This window comes from Eulemur rufifrons, chromosome 4 (assembly GCF_041146395.1).
Source record: "Eulemur rufifrons isolate Redbay chromosome 4, OSU_ERuf_1, whole genome shotgun sequence".
NCBI lineage: Eukaryota > Metazoa > Chordata > Mammalia > Primates > Lemuridae > Eulemur > Eulemur rufifrons.
In genome coordinates, this window is record NC_090986.1 from 38,161,489 (window position 1) to 38,180,449 (window position 18,961).

Below are 18,961 nucleotides of genomic sequence, written 5' to 3' on the forward strand. Positions count from 1 at the left end.
TAGAAAGAACTGAGCCTATGTTAAGACTTCAGCAAGGGATCCCCTGAAATGAGTGATAAGCTATTTACTGTAAGTAAGTGATGGTTATACAGATTCAGGATTAGGTTTGGAATGAAAAATATAAAAATTACTGAAGAGGCTGCACCTGCCGATGAAGAATCTGCTGGCAGAGTTGAAGAAGTTGCTTAAGGAGAAAGGATACCATCCAAAGCAAGGCTTCAGTTATGATGAAACTGGGTTCTTCTGGGTGAAGATGCCCAACAGAACCTGGATTCATTAAAGTGCAAAGGAGGCATCAAGGCATAAAATATGGAAGGACAGATTAACTTTGGTACTATGTGGCAACACTGTAGGGCACATAATAAAGCCAGGCATGGTGTACAGAGTGAAGAACCTACGCACTTTCAAAAACAAAATCAAAAATTATCTCCCCATGTTCTGGCAACATAATCAGAAAGCGTGGGTGACAACCATCTTGTTTATGGAATGGTTCCACCAATGATTCATCCCAGAAGTGAAAAAATACTTGGAAGAAGGGTTGAAATTTAAAGTTCTGTTAATAATAGACAATGCACCTGGCCATCCTGAATCTGTTTGCTATGAAAGTGAAAATGTTGAGGTTGTATTTTTAACTCCACATACAACCACACTGCTTCAGCCTCTTGCCCCGGGCATCATTTGATTTGTCAAGAACACAAATACCCACCTGGTATTTGATCACATTCAAACAGCAATTGATGCAGACCTTAACCTGGATATAATGCAGTGCTGGAAATCATTCACCATTGTTGATGCAATAATATCCATCAAAGCTGTAACAAATGAATTAAAACCAGAAACTACAAATGCCTACTTGAAGAACTTAGGGAATGAAGTTGTGAGTGATTTTAAAGGCTTCCTAGAGATCGATGGAGAAGTTAGGAAAATCATTCACACAGCAAGACATGTTGGTAGAGAAGGATTTACCAAGATGCTTGATGAAGTTAAAGAACACATTGAAGGCCCTTGACAAGTGTTAACAAACAAGGAATTGAAAGAACTTGTTGAGTCATCTGAAAAGTAAGAGGAGGTGAAGAAGAAACTGAAGCAGAATCAGCAACATGGCCATTACTAAAATTTGCCAAAGTGTTTAGATTACTAAAATCTGCGCAGATATTAAAGGACAAAATTATAGAATGTGATCCTAGGATGGAACACAACATTAAAGTCACCCATATGATCACCAAAGCATTACAATCTCTTCAGCAATACTTTGATAAGTTACAAAGAAAGAGACAACTTCAAATTATAATGTTCTTCCAAAAAATTTGAGTAAAAAAACCTTCAACTATCAAGGATCCACAACCATCGACATCATCATCTGTGCCTGTGATTGGACCATCAACATTGTTGTGGCTAGATGATCCAGGATCACCTGAAGTAGATGATCCTTCTTCTGATGTATTGTCAGAAGATCAATAGTAGCCTAATGCTATGTCACAATGCCTATGTTCTTCACCTCACTTCATCTCATCATGTAGGTTTATTATATCATCACAAAAAGAAGGGTAAGCATAATACAAAGAGATATTTTGAGAGGGGGAACTACAGGCACATAATTTTTATTATAGTATATTATTATAATTGTTCTATTTTATTATTGTTAATCTCTCACTGTGCCTAATTTATAAATTAAACTTTATCATAGGTATGTGTGTATAGGAAAAAACATAATATATATAGGATTCGTTATTATCAATGTTTTCAGGCACCCACTGGGGGTCTGGGAACATATCTCCCTTAGTTAACGGAGGACTACTGTAATTTTATGATCAGGTACCAAAAAGATGACTTTAAGATTTCTAGGCCGGGTGCGGTGGCTCACGCCTGTAATCCTAGCACTCTGGGAGGCCGAGGTGGGTGGATTGTTTGAGCTCAGGAGGTCGAGACCAGCCTGAGCAAGAGCGAGACACCGTCTCTACTAAAAATAGAAACAAATTATCTGGCCAACTAAAAATATATAGAAAAAATTAACCGGGCATGGTGGCACATGCCTGTAGTCCCAGCTACTCGGGAGGCTGAGGCAGGAGGATTGCTTGAGCCCAGGAGTTTCAGGTTGCTGTGAGATAGGCTGATGCCATGGCACTCTAGCCCAGGCAACAGAGTGAGACTCTGAATCAAAAAAAAAAAAAAAAAAAAGATTTCTAGCCCATTTCTAGCCATGGAAGCCACTTATTGAAACTGTAGAAGGAGAAGGTTTGGTGGTAGGGGCAAGATGAAATATGCAGTTGTGGCAGTTTTAAAAGTTAGTTTACAAGTTCTTTGAAACTCTTCTCATCAAGTAGAGACTAATTCCTTACCTCTTGAACAAGGGCTATACTTAGTGACTCACTTCTAACAAACCAAATATGGCAGAAGTGATATCATGTGAATTTTGAGGCAGTATTATGACAGATGAAACAGCCTCCATCTAGCTTTTCCTCAGAACACTTGTACTTAAAAGCCAGTCACCATTCAGTGAAAAAGCCTAGGCCACAAGAGGCCACATATAGGGATCCTGCCCCAGCTGAGGTCTAGCTATGTAGCCAACTGCCCAGTTCTTAGCTGAAGCCAGCATCAACCACAAAACATGTGAAAAAGGAAGCCTTTGAGATGATTCTAGCCCCAGCCACCACCGGACAACAATCACATGAGATTTGGGGAGAGAACAGCATAGCTGAGCCCAGTCCACTCCCAGAACCATAAGATTTAATAGTAATAAATGATTGCTATTTTACTCCATTAAATTTGAAGGTGTTTGTTACACAGCAATAGCAATGGTAGCCACAACAAAGACAAATAACATTGATGGATATCAATATAAAAATTGTCCATGAAACTGGGCACCGAAGTAAAGTAAATCAATCAAATAAACATTATACACAAATAAAAGAAGTACGCATTTATTAATTAGTGGGAACACCTTCAAGAAGATGATTTTCAGTAAATGAAAACCGTAAATGAATTTGGTGGAAGAAATATTGGGTCTATTTACATATTCTAAATGCAAAATGGTAACCAGAGAAAGCTGGCAGGAGTTTGAGAGAAGTAGATGACATTAATTTCAGGATAGGAAATAAGAAACATGAAATATTCTAGTGAAGGTTTTTTTCTATTTAAATGTTTTTAAATAACTCATTTTTAAAACCAATGTTTCATTGAGTATATAAAATATTTAGAGAAGTTATTTAGAACTTATTTAGAAGTTATTACACTACTTAGAGAATTTACAATAGCATATAAAATCAAACAATCATACAAATCAAATAATACACAAAATCACAATATTATATGTAAGTCATCATAATGACTAATTTAGCATTGCTAGGGGAACAAAAATTGTGGCCAGAGACACAGATGGGTTCTTTAGAATGACTTGAAAAAGATGAACAGTAGCAAACAGGAATTACTGCCTTGTATTCAAGAATCATTAACACATATTTGGGATGACACTATGTATACCCTTCACCTCCAGTCACACATACTCACCATGTTCCCACTTGCACTCATCAGTAACACCTTGTTTTATGACTACATAAGTACATACATATATACACACACACATATATGTATGTACTATATATGTATACATGCACACATGTATGTATATATTTGTATATATATGCATGTGTGCGCATATACATGTTTGAATATATGTGTGCATGTGTTTTTAAAAGCCCATTAACAGACTTGATAATTACACAAAACCATACTGTCAAAAAAAATGAATTATTAAAAACATTACTCGCTGTTTCATACCTGAGCTTGTAGGTACTTCCACAGTAATACTACTGTATGGTGGAGGAGAAGAGTCAGTTTCAAGTGCTGATGCTGAAGGAGCAGTCTGCACAACCTGTGGTGATGAGTTTGAAGTAGATGGCTGCTCTACAGCAGATGATTCTGAATTGTCCTCTTCATTGTGAAGCTAAGAGAATGAAAAAAGAAAGAAAAATTTAATGTAATACTACTTTTTTTTTTTTAATTTAAGCTAATTTTAAAAGATCATTTCAGGCAAAGAATCACTTCTTGGCCAAACGCAAAGTGAAATCGCCTTTTCAAAAATGAAAAAAAAATTTTAAAGACCTAACCATCATTTAGATGTTTAGAATTTTAGTTTTTCTATAATAAAGATGAAGTTCAAATTAAGAAGTTATAAAGAAAAAATTTACGGTTCAAAATAGATTCAAATTTATGTAATACTATAGTAGATAATAAGAGTCTGCCAAGTATCAGTCAGTACATAGCACAAAGAAAAGCAAAAATCCTAATAACATGGCACAATTCCATCTCTACTACATTTGAATCTAGAATAACTGAAAATGGAAATGGAATTAATGAAATGGAATAACAGTGTATAAGCATTCTAAAAATGTGACATATTCTTAAGGTTTTCCCAAATACAAAAAAAATTACTTATAATGCAATATGAGCCAATGCATATGTAAAATTCTAGAAAATGTTCATCACAACAAATTCATTTAGAGCTCAGTAAGTGCTAATATAATAATATGTTGAGATCTTTACTCATTTAACTCGTTTAATCCTCACAACAAACCTATGAGGTAGAAACTGTTATTATTCCCCATTAAAGGAAAAAAAAAAAAAGGTCCTCGATTAAAAGGAAAAAAAAAAAAAAACCGCGAGTACAGAGACTTAATTTGCCAAACATCACAACAGCTAGGAAAGGTAAAGTCAGGAATTAAACCCAAGCAGTGTGTGGTTGCAGATCTTTTACTTCATTTACGACAACCTCTGAAATGGTCATTCTTCAGGAATTGATAATAATTACATGCAGGCAAACTAACGATATGAGCCAAAGGTATCAATACTATAAAAAGTGATTCATCAACTGGCACAGTGGCTCATGCCCGTAACCCTAGCACTTTGGGAGGCCGAAGCAGAACTTCTTGAGGCCAGAAGTTAGAGACTAGTTTGAAAAGAGTGAGACCCCATCTTTACCAAAAAAAAAAAAAAAAATTAGCTAGGTGTGGTAGCACACACCCCTAGTTCCAGCTACTTGGGAAGCTGAGGCAGGAGGATCCCTCGAGCCCAGGAGTTTGAGATTGCAGTGAGCTATGATGTTGCCACTGCACTCTAGCCCAGGTGACGCAGTGAGACCCTGTCTCAAAAAAAAAAGATTCATCAAGAAGATACTATAATTCATCTTTAAATACATTTGGAAAAGGCCTTATTAAAATATTTTTAATATACTTTTAAAACTAGCATCTCAGTTTGAAAAGAAACTACCAGTTTTTAATATCATTTAATTTTCATAACTTAATTTATTCCTGTTATTTTAAGAAATTTAATGTTAAAAAGAATTGTCCAAAGAAATTTTGTCATGAAGCTAACTACACATACAAATTTTAATGTAATGTAGTGAAATGAACAGGAATTTTGGAGTTTAGAAAGAACAGCATGGGCCGGGCGCAGTGGCTCACGCCTGTAATCCTAGCACTCTGGGAGGCCGAGGCGGGTGGATCGCTCGAGGTCAGGAGTTCGAGACCAGCCTGAGCAAGAGCGAGACCCTGTCTCTACTAAAAATAGAAAGAAATTATATGGACAACTAAAAATCTATATAGAAAAAATTAGCCGGGCATAGTGGCGCATGCCTGTAGTCCCAGCTACTCGGGAGGCTGAGGCAGTAGGATCGCTTAAGCAGAGGAGTCTGAGGTTGCTGTGAGCTAAGCTGACACCATGGCACTCACTCTAGCTTGGGCAACAAAGTGAGACTCTGTCTCAACAAAAAAAAAAAAAAAAAAGAAAGAACAGCATGTAAATTTTTGCTCTACCTTTTGGGAACTTTGATACACTTACCTTCTCAGTGTTCACCTGTTAAGTTCTGAATACAGTCAAAATCCTCGTAGGGTTGTAAAATAATATTTGAAAAACATTTAACACACAGGAGGCAATTAATAAATACTAGTCTCCTCCTTTTGTTTAGTACACTTTATTTCATGAACTCAAAAAGGAAATTATGTGGTACTTTCAGTTCAATAAGTAGTCATACACTTATCTCTAAAAAATAAAAAATATATATGCAAAGTAAAACAGGAGGTCAATTTACTACACTGCTCTTTGCATATGTCTTGGTAAGTGATCACACTAGCAAAGCATTTTATGAGTTAATATACATATTATAACTTAACTGTAATAAACACATCTAAAATCATTTCTCAAATTACTAAGACAACTCTTTCCACAAAACAATTCAAAGAAATTGAATTTGAAAACCAAATAATAAAGTGTACTTTATAAACTTCATGAGGTTTACATTTACTTGCAGCAGGTTTCCAAGTAGGCCCTAAATGACTACCCTCCCGACTAGCAACACTTTGCACCTGGTATTACAATGCATCTCCCATGCTTTCCCATTACACAGTACCCAGGAGAATTCCTAATTTAATCATCTTTAACTGATCATACTTTTAAGGGCAAAAATGTTAGATGAGCCAAGTAAGGCAAATAAAAGTAAAGCACAGATATTTACTTGGTAATATCAACTAAATAATTAATAGTGAAGGTGTGAAAAAGAGAAAACCACTTTTTCACATCTCTTATTAAAGCTGCAAATGTAGATACAATGAACTTTACTAAAGAAAAAAATCTTATATAGCAAAACAGCTCTCCTCCAGTTCCTCACAAGAAACACTCCTTACACCACACACCACATCAAATACGTACATGTGCTCCCTAGAATGACCAATTCATTTTTAAAACATGTCAAAATTTACTCAAAAACTACTATGAAAGAAATAACTACAGACACTCATACATATGAGCTCTGAAGTAAAGCTTTGGAACCTGTAAAACATATCCTAATTTATTTCAACAGCCCTACCTAACATGTACAGTTTTACTTTTACAAGATTATAATGTACAGTGAACACTGCTATGCATCAACAGTAAAACCCAATAACTCAGTCAACAACCTCTACCTACTGTAGCATATAACTTCTAATTTACTTTAAATGCCACTTTTCAATTTTGACATTTTGTAAGCAATAAAATTGCTTCTATAAATAAACCAACTTTGATTGCCTTTTAACTATCTCCATTACAAGGGTTCAAATCAAATCACATTTATCAAATTAGACAATGCCATTTGGGAATAATTTCCCTTAATCATGTTGTCAAATGGTTCTATTTTACATTCTTTTAACAATTACCTAAATATTCCCTCAGCATCTATGTTCAATAAAGAAAAAGTAAAAAAAAGAAAAAAGAACTATTAAAAAAAGAAAAAAGGCAATCACCTAAATAGCAAAGAAAAAAGGAGGGGTAGGGTGGAGGGGACCTCCTTGTATATACAGTGATGAACTAGGCTCTGTGGCCCGACTCACATTTCACCTCAAAAACTACCATGCCAGCTTTTCATCCTTATAAGCCTCCTGAAAAAAAGTGGGCAATATAGCACATGAAAACTAAAATATGTCTTTAATACAGCAACTAGGGTGGTGAAAAGTTGCATGCCAAATGAACCACTATTTTTTTTGCCTAAAGGAAAAAAGATGCCAAGAGGGCTAACTTAAAATTATCTGTAGCTAGTTTTATAGATATACATAAACTGTTTTTAATTATAAGAAAACTGTAAGCATTATGATTAATTCTAACTGAAAGTACAGCCTTCCAGTGTCTAAAATAGCGTTTCTTTCACTTTCATTGGCATGTCTCCAATAGTACAGACCTTTATTCTATCTTAAGGTGATACAATATTAATGTAATAATCGGAAGTTTTGCTTCTGAGAAGCTAGAGGCCTCACTGAATGTTTTCTAAAAGTACCAAGATGAGAATGTATGGATGTGCTAGCAAGTGTTACGTGGCAAGCAGTGCCCTCTATCAGTGCTTGGTGAGTTGGCCAGCAGTATGGCCTTTTTTCCATTTGTCTTTCCATTTCTTTTCTTTTCTGTTTTAATTTGGGCACAGATTGGAACTATGGGAGAGAACTGTAAGATTTTGCTAAAAAAAAAAAAAAAAATTAAAGTTGTAAGTAAAAAAGCTATCCTAAAGAGCTGATGTTTTTTGTGTATTACCATATTATGGCTATATTTAGTATCACAGAGCAAAACTGGGAATGAGTTAGTAGTTGCAGTGAGATAAATTTTAGCTTAATAAAAAAGCTTTTTTTTAATTAAGCTTTTTTGATTTAGCTTTTTTTATTATTAGAGCTACCCATGGCACTAGCCTTTTTGTGAGACAACAAATATTTTCAAGCAGAGTCTGGAAGATGAACTGGCAAGGCTGTGGTATAACTAGGGTGACCACACCTGGTTTTCCCAGGACATTTTCACTTTATCACTTTTGTTCCAGGGTCCCCACCCAACTGAGCATTTTCCTACCCTTTTCATTCTCAAAAATGTTCATGTTTGATAAATTAAATGGTCAATCTACATATAATGGAGTTCTTGTCCTCAATAGAATATTAGAGTGGATCACACAAAGGCTCCTTCTAACTCTAAGACACTATGACACTGAAAAAAAAAATGTCTATAGTAGTCTCTATAATTCTATGTCGCCTTATTTAACACTTGATTTAAAGAAAACAGATTAGAGTTGCAATAAAATCAAATGGCAGAGTCAAGCTACTCATCTAAGTCACCCAAGAAGAAAGTGAGCTACCTCATCAGTGCTCCTAGGATTAGATAATTGCGGGTGATAAGAGATTTCCACAGATAGCCCAGCTGTTCTAAACCAACAGCTCAGAAGAAACGTTCCCTCATTAAACAGTGCTGCTCAGTAAATGGAGCTAGATTTTCTACCAATAAAACTAAATTATAGCAGTCTTTCATACACATAGCCATTTAAGCAAATTAATAGAATTTTTTTAAATTTAGGGTTCTTTTCCAAATATTTTCCCACTAAACCTTTGGTCTCTCTAAACTCTTTTCTGCTAGAGGGAGCTGGCATAAGACAAAGCAAAAATATGAACCATTAGGAAAAAAATATGTGTAAGTAGCAAATGAATATTAATGAAAAAACTGCAAGTTAGCAAATCAAGTCTAATTTTCAGCTTCTTATTTTGAACATACACTGACGTTTGGTGTGTTTTAATATAGGCATATTTTCTGCTAGTATTAACAATTCTTGTTAGTATGACAGAACATACAAGTATAGCCATGGACCATATAACGTTTCAGTCAACAATGGACCACCTATATGATGGTGGTTCCATAAGATTATAACACTATATCTTTACCTTTTCTATGTTTAGATAGGTTTAGATACACAAATATTTACTACTGTGTTACAACTGCCACAGTATTCAGTACTTAACATATCATACAGGTTTGTGGCATAGGAGCAACAGGCTACACCATATAATCTAGCTGTAGTAGGCTATACCATCTAGGTTTGTGTAAGTGCACTCTGTGATGTTCACAGAACAACAAAATCACCTAACGACTCATTTCTCAGAACATGAAGTCAAGCGATGCATGACTGTATTTCAAGGTACTCTGCAAAGAGCACCATGCGCTCCAACCCAGATGGCTCCATTTCTTTTGAAAACAGCACAATCTGGAATTGTAACCAAACAAAAATATATATAAATCAGAAATAGTATCTTTTTAAGAAAATGTAAGGGAAGGGATAATTAATGGGGCAATGAAGTGATTCAAGACTAAAAACCCAAATGTATGTTTGTCAGACTAGACTGTTTTTCTGAGCTCCAGACCTGTGTATCTGTCCATTAGTCCATCTCTTAAAAAGACACTACACATAATCACATACAAAAAAAGAGTTCTGGGTCTATATAAGTTAAATTCTTTTCCTCCCATGCCTCACTCGCTGCCTAGCTAATTCTATATATTGTTTAGATCGCAGCTTAAAATCAAATTCTCAGGAAAGCCCTTCTTGTTTCCCAGTCTACTTTTGGGAGACAAGAAGGGCTTGCCTGAGAATTTGACTCTCTCCTAAGAACTTGATTGTCTAACATAATCTTAACCTTAACCCTGTTCTTCAGAGCACTTACCACAATAGCAATTTTATTTTAGGTAATCATTCATTTACAATGTTTCTTCCCACTAACGTAAGAGCTCTACAAAAGTAAAGGTTGTATCTGTCTTGTTGAACCTGAAAATAAAAGTCAGTCCTCAAAAGCACGGATTCTGTTTTGGTTAAAATTAGAAGAAAATACAACATAGGTCACCAGTCACAATAATATAAGATGGAAAGCATTGAGAGAGAATAACCTTGTTAACCCAGGTACTTTGAAATCCCTAACAGCTAATTATTACTTTCCTTAGTAAGTTAAGGGAGAGGACTTTGAGAACATTTACATCTCAAAGACCTCCAAAGAACAAAGAAGCCAAACAGGTAGGGTAAGGATCTTATATGAATTTCTATTACATTTGAATTACAACTCTGGTTAAATTCTTTTTCATATGCTAAAACTGCAATAGAAATATACTAATCCTAAAATTCCCTCCTTGAATACAACATGCTCTATATGGAACACTCATTAGTTGTGTTCACAGTCCTTTCATTAAAGGATGTATGCTTCTTGAAATGTTATAAAATGTCAACAAAAAGATACTCTTCAAAATTCTATTTATCTTCCTCAGAGCTAATGGAAGAAAATATGCATTGACAAACCTGTCTACAATTATGCCTGTTTGTCAATAGATATGATCTTAACAGTTTATTAACAGCTTGTTGATTTCCTAGTCTTTAAGGGGAGAAAAAAAGAGAGAGAAACATATTTGAGAGTGCTAGGCTGGCAACTTCTCATATTTCCTTTGCTCTAAGATTGTCTATCTTCCAGGGGGCACTCTCCCTGCTGGCCTCCACTTACCTTCTCAAGGTCTCCTGATTATCCAACAATCTAGCTCGCATCAGTTTAGCATGAAAAGACCATAATGTGTATCATAAATGTCTATTTTTTTGATCATAGGAAGGTGTTCGGTCTCACTTTTTGTGGTTTTATACCACAGTATGTGTTAGATATAACATATTTTGTTTTTTAAAAACAGCATTTTTTGAAGTCTGGTCACTAATTTGGGCTTGTGTCTCTCCATAGTGCAATATCCTGATTTCATCAATGAAAACAGCTTTTTGAGATATATTTGTTAGTGACTATACTGTAGTCTTACACAATTAGGGTAGACATGATTGTGTCCCTAAAATATTTTCCACCACTCTTTCATTATGAATCCACAGTAATTTGGGTGGAAATTAACCCACCCCACTCCAGGACTAGGCCCTGACTATCTATTTAATACAACAGTCAGGATACTCCTTTGGGAACAGCAACTGGTTCCCAACCAGCATGACCCTCTCCTCCTGAGCAGGATACCTGGGGTCACAGGTCGGCGATAAAATAAGCTGAGATGATTTATTTAGAGGATCCATCCAAAACTGCTGTGGATAGTTGGGAGAGAAATGATGACTAGAAAAGGGAAGTGGGATGAGTGATGAGCTCCGCCCCCGGCCCTTTCTCAACACAGCTAAGAAAACATCAAGGCACTTTTTAGTCCATGCGTAAATTAACAGAGCTGACTATTTTTCAAAACAAACCTGCCTCCCATCAAAAGTATTTTATTAGAAGTGATAATACACAGTGATTCTGGTTTTTAAGATGTTCCTCCTTCAGTGGCTTGGGGATCATAATTTAGAAACCCAAATGGAGAAGCTATTCCAATGCATTTTTTAAAAGCAGAAGAAATTTTAAATGTTTAGAGTTGTAAAACTATTTAAATTTTTAAGTTTTCAAAATATTCCAATGCTCTGATTTTTACAACATATTAGTATTTTATCCAACACAGGCATTGATAATATAACAATGGCAATTTATAATAAAAGGTTTTACCCCTCCTATTTCCTTAATCAAATTAAATAAGAACATTTTGACAGATTCTCCAGTAAGTTTCTGATTTGCATGTACCAAGAATTAGTCAATAAATGTGGTAGCTGGTAAAGTTTAAAAAGGTAAACTGCATAAAGAGTATATACCTAATAATAAAGGACGGAGACATTAAAGCATAGTAAAAATATCAAAATACAGCAATCAGAATCTGAACATTCAAGATGTTTTAAAAGCAAAACCATTTAGACACAAGAACAGGAAACAAGAGCTAATAAATTCTAATTGCAACCATTTCCTTCTAGCTAACAATCAGTTTCAAGTTTGCACTGCTTTATGAGGCCCTAGGGGCTTAGGGACCCTGGCAATCTCTAACAAGATCTGGGTATGTTTCTGTTTTCCCAATCAGATCATAAGCTTCTGAAACTGAGGCAGTATTCTTTGTTCATCTTGGTATCCCCTAAAACAGGAAGCAGAGTTTGGGGCACAGAGTTGGCTTCACATGGAATGCACAACAATCCTCTAAGCCTGTGATTCCCAACCCCCGCTTAGTACCGGTCTGGTCCGTGGTCTGTTAGGGACCCGGCTGCAGAGCTCTGCCCCACCCTATCTATTCCCATGGAAAAGTGGAAAAATTGTCTTCCATGAAACCGGTCCTTGGTGTCAAAAAGGTTGGGGACTGCTGCTCCTAGACTTCCAGAGTTTTTCTCTAACCTAAATAAGAGCTTAATCAAGTAATGGATGCAATATGTGCTGAACATGTCAAGATCAAGTATCAGGCCGGGCGCGGTGGCTCACGCCTGTAATCCTAGCACTCTGGGAGGCCGAGGTGGGCGGATCGTTTGAGCTCAGGAGTTCGAGACCAGCCTGAGCAAGAGCGAGACCCCATCTCTACTAAAAATAGAAAGAAATTATATGGACAGCTAAAAATATATATATAGAAAAAATTAGCCGGGCATGGTGGTGCATGCCTGTAGTCCCAGCTACTCGGGAGGCTGAGACAGGAGGATCGCTTGAGCTCAGGAGTTTGAGGTTGCTGTGAGCTAGGCTAACGCCATGGCACTCACTCTAGCCTGGGCAACAGAGTGAGACTCTGTCTCAAAAAAAAAAAAAAAAAAAAAAAAAAAAAGATCAAGTATCACACACCTCACAGATTTCTATGATTCCCTCAGTGCTTTACACATACTTGAAACTCGAAATATTTAATCATTCAACTATTGTGAGGCAATCACCATAATTTAATAAGGAAATATCTTCCCCTAAAAGTTTACTAAATTAAACTATGTCTTCCAAAAACCATAAGTAACTGAAGATGTATCCTAAATAAGAATATAAACTCCAACCCCACATTCACCCAACTCTTTAGATTAACTACTACTTTAGAGATGGCCATGCATAGCACAGCTAGACAAGACAGGTGAAAGAAATAAAAGTATTTCACCCTAAAATATACTTTGATATATTTTGAGATGGCTGTTCAGAGGGCCTGCAAACAGAAGTAGTCCTGCAAAGCTGTCTTTTGTGGAGGAGATTTCCATCTGTAGAGAAAATCTGCATTGATGTAGCCAGGCTTTCTCTGAGGCCTTTCTGTGAAGATCCAGAAAAGATTAACTAAAGTCTGATACCTTTAAAGACCCCATAGAAACATTCACCAGCTATTCTTTCTGAGGGCTGCTACCAGTGAGGTTTCATCTACATAACAAGACCAACTTTGCAAGCCAACCCCTCTTTTCCAGATCCCATAACCTGTTTTGCCACAATCAATCCAAGCCTCCATTCTTTGTGTAACCTTAAGGTGGTACATAAATTTATGAATCCCACTGGGGACTAGGGCTAGTCACTCCGTGGTTCTCCCCTGTGTGCACGGTAATATGCCATTTCTCCTATTAATCTGCCTTTGGTCAGCTGATTTTTCAGCAAACTTTCAGAGGGCAAAGAAGTTGTTTTCCCTTAGCCCCAACAACAGCCAATAGTAAAGAGAGTTTTAAAAAAAGGTCACAAGGAGCTCATCCTCTCCCACCACAGAATTTAACAGGCTAAGGTTACTGGATTAGGGGTAAACTGCCTGACACTCTATACACTAATGCAATAAGCATCAGTGACGTACAGCACAGTTTAACAAATGTTCATGAACAAGACTTTTACTTATCAAAAAAAAAGTATATTGTTAAATAGTATAAGGACAAAAACCAAAAACAGATCACAAAAGGGACAATTTTTTTATGCAGGTTAATAAAAATGCTAACTCTAGAAAAACAAATTTTGTTGGACAAAACACATGAAACCACAACACACAGAAGGAATGTAAATTAATAAAAATAAGAAAATATTCCTAATAATGAAATAAGTCAAACTGTGTGTTAGAAAGGATGGAGATGGAATTGAACTATTGCTAGTAAGAGCACAAATTAGGCCAGGTGTGGTGGCTTATGCCTGTAATCTCAGAACTTTAGAAGGTAGAGGCAGAAGGATCACTGAAGGCCAGGAGTTCAAGACTGGCCTGGACAACACAGCAAGACCCCCATCTCTACGAAAAAGGAAAAAAAAAGGAAAAATTAGCTGGGTGTGGTGGCATGCACCTATAGTCCCAGCTACTTGGGAGGCTGAGGAAGGAGGATCACTTGAGCCCAGGAATTCAAGGCTGCAGTGAGCTATGATTGCGCCACTGCACTCCAGCCGGGGAGACAGAGTAGGACTCTGTGTCTTAAAGAGAGAGAGAGAGAGAGAGAGAGAGAATTAATTAATTCAACCACGTTGAAGAGCAATTTGACAATTCCTAGTAAAGCTGAAGGTGTGCAGGACCCAATAATTCTACTTCTAGATGTCGACGCTAGAAAACTCTCACAACTTAGACATAAAGAGACAGGTACAAGAATGTTCAAGGCAACAACAGTCGTAATAGTGAAAAACTGAAAACAACTTTCTGGCTAGTAGGCAGTGAATAAACTACTATTCCATGATTTATATGATTAATTAGATCTATATTAATCATCATAGATAGATCTTAAAACCATGTTAAGTGAATAAAGCAAGTTCAAAAAGTATAAAACAGCAGAATACTGTAACAAATACATTTTCACACAATCTAAAACCAAAGTATATATTGTCTAGAGACACATATAAGTATTAAAGGTAAAGCAGAAAAATATTCACAGAAATAATAAATATCAACTTCAGGATAATGTCAACAGGAGTAAGGGGAAGAGAGTGAGTGAGTCTCTCTTCACTCTCGGAAAAAAAAAAAGAGAGAGGAGTAAGGGAAGGGGAAGGCATGGAACGTAACAGCTCTTCTTTAAAAAAAGAAAAAACAAAAAAAGTTCGAGATATGAAACAAATACAGCAAAATATGCTAACATCTCCATGGTGCATACAGAACTATATTTTATATTCTTTTCTGTAGATTTATTTGTGTTTGAAATGTTTCATAGTCTTAATGTTTAAATTTAAAAAAAAAAAAAGTTGAGCCAGCCAAGCTGTCTTCTGCAGATAAAGTCAGATATTAGTAAGTCAAGAGAGACATTTTCAAATGAAAATGAGAATACACAGCACCCACGTGTCCTTCAACAAAACTACCCCAGGACGAAAGGCAATCAAAAACTCAATCAAAATAAAAAGCACAGAAACAGAAAAGCAAAGGAAAAGATACAGTGGTAAGCACTGAATCTGCTTAAATATAGAACTAAGGCTAAACATAGAGCTAAAGACTAAACTTCTGGTAAACAGAAAGCAAACATTATATTCCCTGAAAAAGGAAAAATACAAATAACATAAAAGTAAGAACTGGAGAAAGAAGAGATAAAAGTATTAGTACTGATCACCTTATTTTTCACAGTAATTTAATCTCTAATAACTAAAATTTAAACAGGCAGTTCTAGAAATTACTCTAATTTGATACTATTTTTTATAAATTCTTTTCTTAATTTTAGTGAACTTAGTTTGTACAGAACCTAAGAGTTCAGTGGTGAAGAAATCTTTACCTAGAGTTCAGCAGTTCTTTAAGATTTTTTTCCCTTGTTATTAAATTTAAACAAAATCATACCTTATATTTTTAGTTTTAAAAGTAGTATAAATAGCATTATCCCATAATTATAAAATTATTCCTATCTGTACATAAGCATAAATAGGATGATGTTCATCAAGTGTTAAACATAGATTATTTCTTTTTGGTAAGATTTGGGTGCGTAGATTGCTTGTTTTTTATATTTATATTGCCTGTATTTTAAAAAATAAGCATATGCCACTTTTATAAAATAAAAAAGTCATTACAAAAACACTCAACCACTTCAGCCTAATAATCCCCATTATATGACTATACCCTAGGGGACTACTGAGAAACTTAATAAAATAAGACTTCTTTATAAAGCTGTTCATTATGATGGTATAATAATAAAAAACTAGAAAAAACCTACTTATCCAAAATAGAACAGTTAAACACACTATATCAATATAATGGAATATTAGGCAGCCATTTAAAATGATGTTTTGGAAGAATATTTAACAACATAAGGAAATGCTCATAAGATGTTAAAGAAGTAACAAAGGTGTGTGTGTGTGAATCATATATTACAATTTTAAATAAGGCAAAATGTTAACAGTTTCAAAATGGCTGTTAATAGACAAAATAGGTAGCATAGTTGCTTAAAAGTTGTATTCTCTTTTTTTTACTTTTCTGTATTTTTTTCTAAGTTCCCTAGAATAGGAATGAAAAGGAACATACTTTTTTTGTTTTTAATGTAGGACAGAATGTGACATGTTGAAGAGATTTCCATCTGTGCATAAAGGAATAAATTTTTACAAGTTAGAAAACCCACATTTGTAAAATTTCTCAAAGATAATAAACAAGATGATCACAGATTCTACAACCATTCAATAACCTTTTATAATCATGATCATCTTCACAAGAAAAGTCAGGTATATAAACCCAGGTATCATATTTGTTATTCCCATCATTATTTAACAATACTAATATATACAATATTAGCATGTATCTATTTTAATGTGGTAATTTTCTAATGAAACCCAGTTTAGAGATCAAAATGATTCATTAGGGCTTTTCTTCTCTTTCCTACCTGTAAGATTTTTTCTTATGGTGCTCTCTGCCATAACCAGTTATTAACCACATTATATATTCATCTATATAATCTAAAACGGCATTCTGTTTTCACAGTAATACTACCCATTCTTTAGAACTCTGTGAAGGATGGCACACTAACACTGTGAGCAACATGCCACCAATGTCCCAACTGCTTTATTCAACAACCCAACTGATAAAGGACTTTCCACAACTTTGTGAGAAAGTGTTCATTAAGCATTCAAGCACACTGTGACAGTAACTGCTGTGTTGGACAGTTTTCCTCTACTGTTGCCCTATGTATAAGTGTCAACAGTGCTCCTCCTCAAAGTAAGCTCTAGAAGTCAGATACTTTCACATTATCTAAATGCTCTATGACAAGAAAGTGAAAAAATGATAGGGACATGGTACAAGGACACAGGAGCAGATGAACAAGGGTCCCATTGGCCAAATCTGGGATGTTCTGAGCCTCAAAATAAATGATGACAGTATCAGATTATAACTCACAGAATAAAACACGAGCCCATGAATTCATATTGATATAAATGAATACATAAATTTGGAACAAGGGGAAACTGTTCCTTACAGAATTCTAATTAATAAATGTAGAAAAAATGATAGCATTAAGAAGTCACCATTTGACAACCATCACAGTTTGTAACTATTTCAAGCAAGAATTACTAATGAACTATAAAACATGTGGGAGAAAATATAATAAAAAACAGGACATTTGTGGGCCATACTGCAAAATAACTAACCTGAGCCCTTCCAAAACATTAATATCATAGAAGACAAAAAAGATTAGATGACTGCTTCAGGTAAAGAGAGACTAAGAGACTTGATAACTAAGTATAATGTCCAATCATAGATCAGATCCTGATTTAAAAAAAACTTTTTACTTTTGGTATATATGACATTTGTAGGAAAACGGGTGAAATATGTTTAGGATTATATAAATGTTATAGATTTTGATAACGGTACTCTACTAATGTAAGAGAACGTCTCTGCTTTTAGGTAATACACACTGAAATATTTAGATGTAAAGGGACAGACATCATATCTGCCATTTACTTTCAAATGTTTCAGAAAAAATACATATATATGTGCATACGTGTATATAAAGAAAGAAAATATCAGAAAGCAAATGTGGTATAATGTTATCATTTGGGGAAACTAGGTAAATGGTACACAGGAATTCTTTGTAGTATTTTTACCACTTTTCTGTAAGTCTAAAATTATTTTAAAATAAAATTTAAAAAACAAAATGTTACATAGTAATAAAATAGAATATGTCATATAAAAACAAATAAATTAAAACTTTGCAATTCAGTTTCTAAAATTGCTACTTTATCTCTAAAAATCCTATATGATCATTAACTCCTCTATTCCTTCAGCCACTTTACAAAATAATCTCTCCACATTTAATTGAAATCCAACTTTCCCTAGATGGCACTACATCCCTCAAATCCCTCTCAAATAAGAATTTTGATCCTCCCATTCCATCCCCTTATCTGGAAACAAGAAGAAAAATTTTCTCGGATATTGTCAATTTCAGATCAAGAGCTTCTTGAAGTTCACACCGTCCACATAGCCTAGCCTGCTAGACTCTCTCTTACCCTGTTCTTATCAGTAGTGTTTACAAGGGTCCACATCATTCCCAGTAAGAAAGATTTACAAGCCAATATAATAGCGCTATTCTCAATATCATCCCCTCAACCTTAAATGCTACTGTAATACAAGACACCTAAACCATCTTAACACTTCAGCTATAAAACAGGAAGTAATGATGTCTGTAGTTGAGTCATTCAGTAACTACCTCAGTTCTCTACTCCCCTGACAGACTCCCTGACCTGGTCATCAACTAAAACTGCTTCTTCTCAAAAACATTCATTTATACATCTTGGCTCCTGATCCCAACCTCCTGCCTTTACCTTTCTTGCTCCCTTACTTTCACTGAATCTATTCTTTGCACCCTCCATTCGCTGCCACCTGGTTTCACCTTCTATCCTATGTAGTCTAGACTATAAAATGAAAAGCTTGCATCATACCAACACCCTCAATTCCCTAGTCT

The 18,961-nt window shown here is 35.3% G+C and overlaps 1 protein-coding gene across 2 annotated transcripts in view; it reads right to left on the reverse strand.

Annotated features, from left to right (window-relative positions):
• The window catches only part of NDFIP2 (Nedd4 family interacting protein 2), a 68,751-nt gene that overhangs the window by 28,050 nt on the left and 21,740 nt on the right, over positions 1-18,961 (reverse strand). For both annotated transcript variants that reach the window (XM_069467113.1, XM_069467114.1), the window contains one exon: positions 3,778-3,943. In XM_069467113.1, coding sequence (XP_069323214.1) covers positions 3,778-3,943 — 166 coding nt within the window. The remainder of the gene's footprint in view (positions 1-3,777; positions 3,944-18,961) is intronic.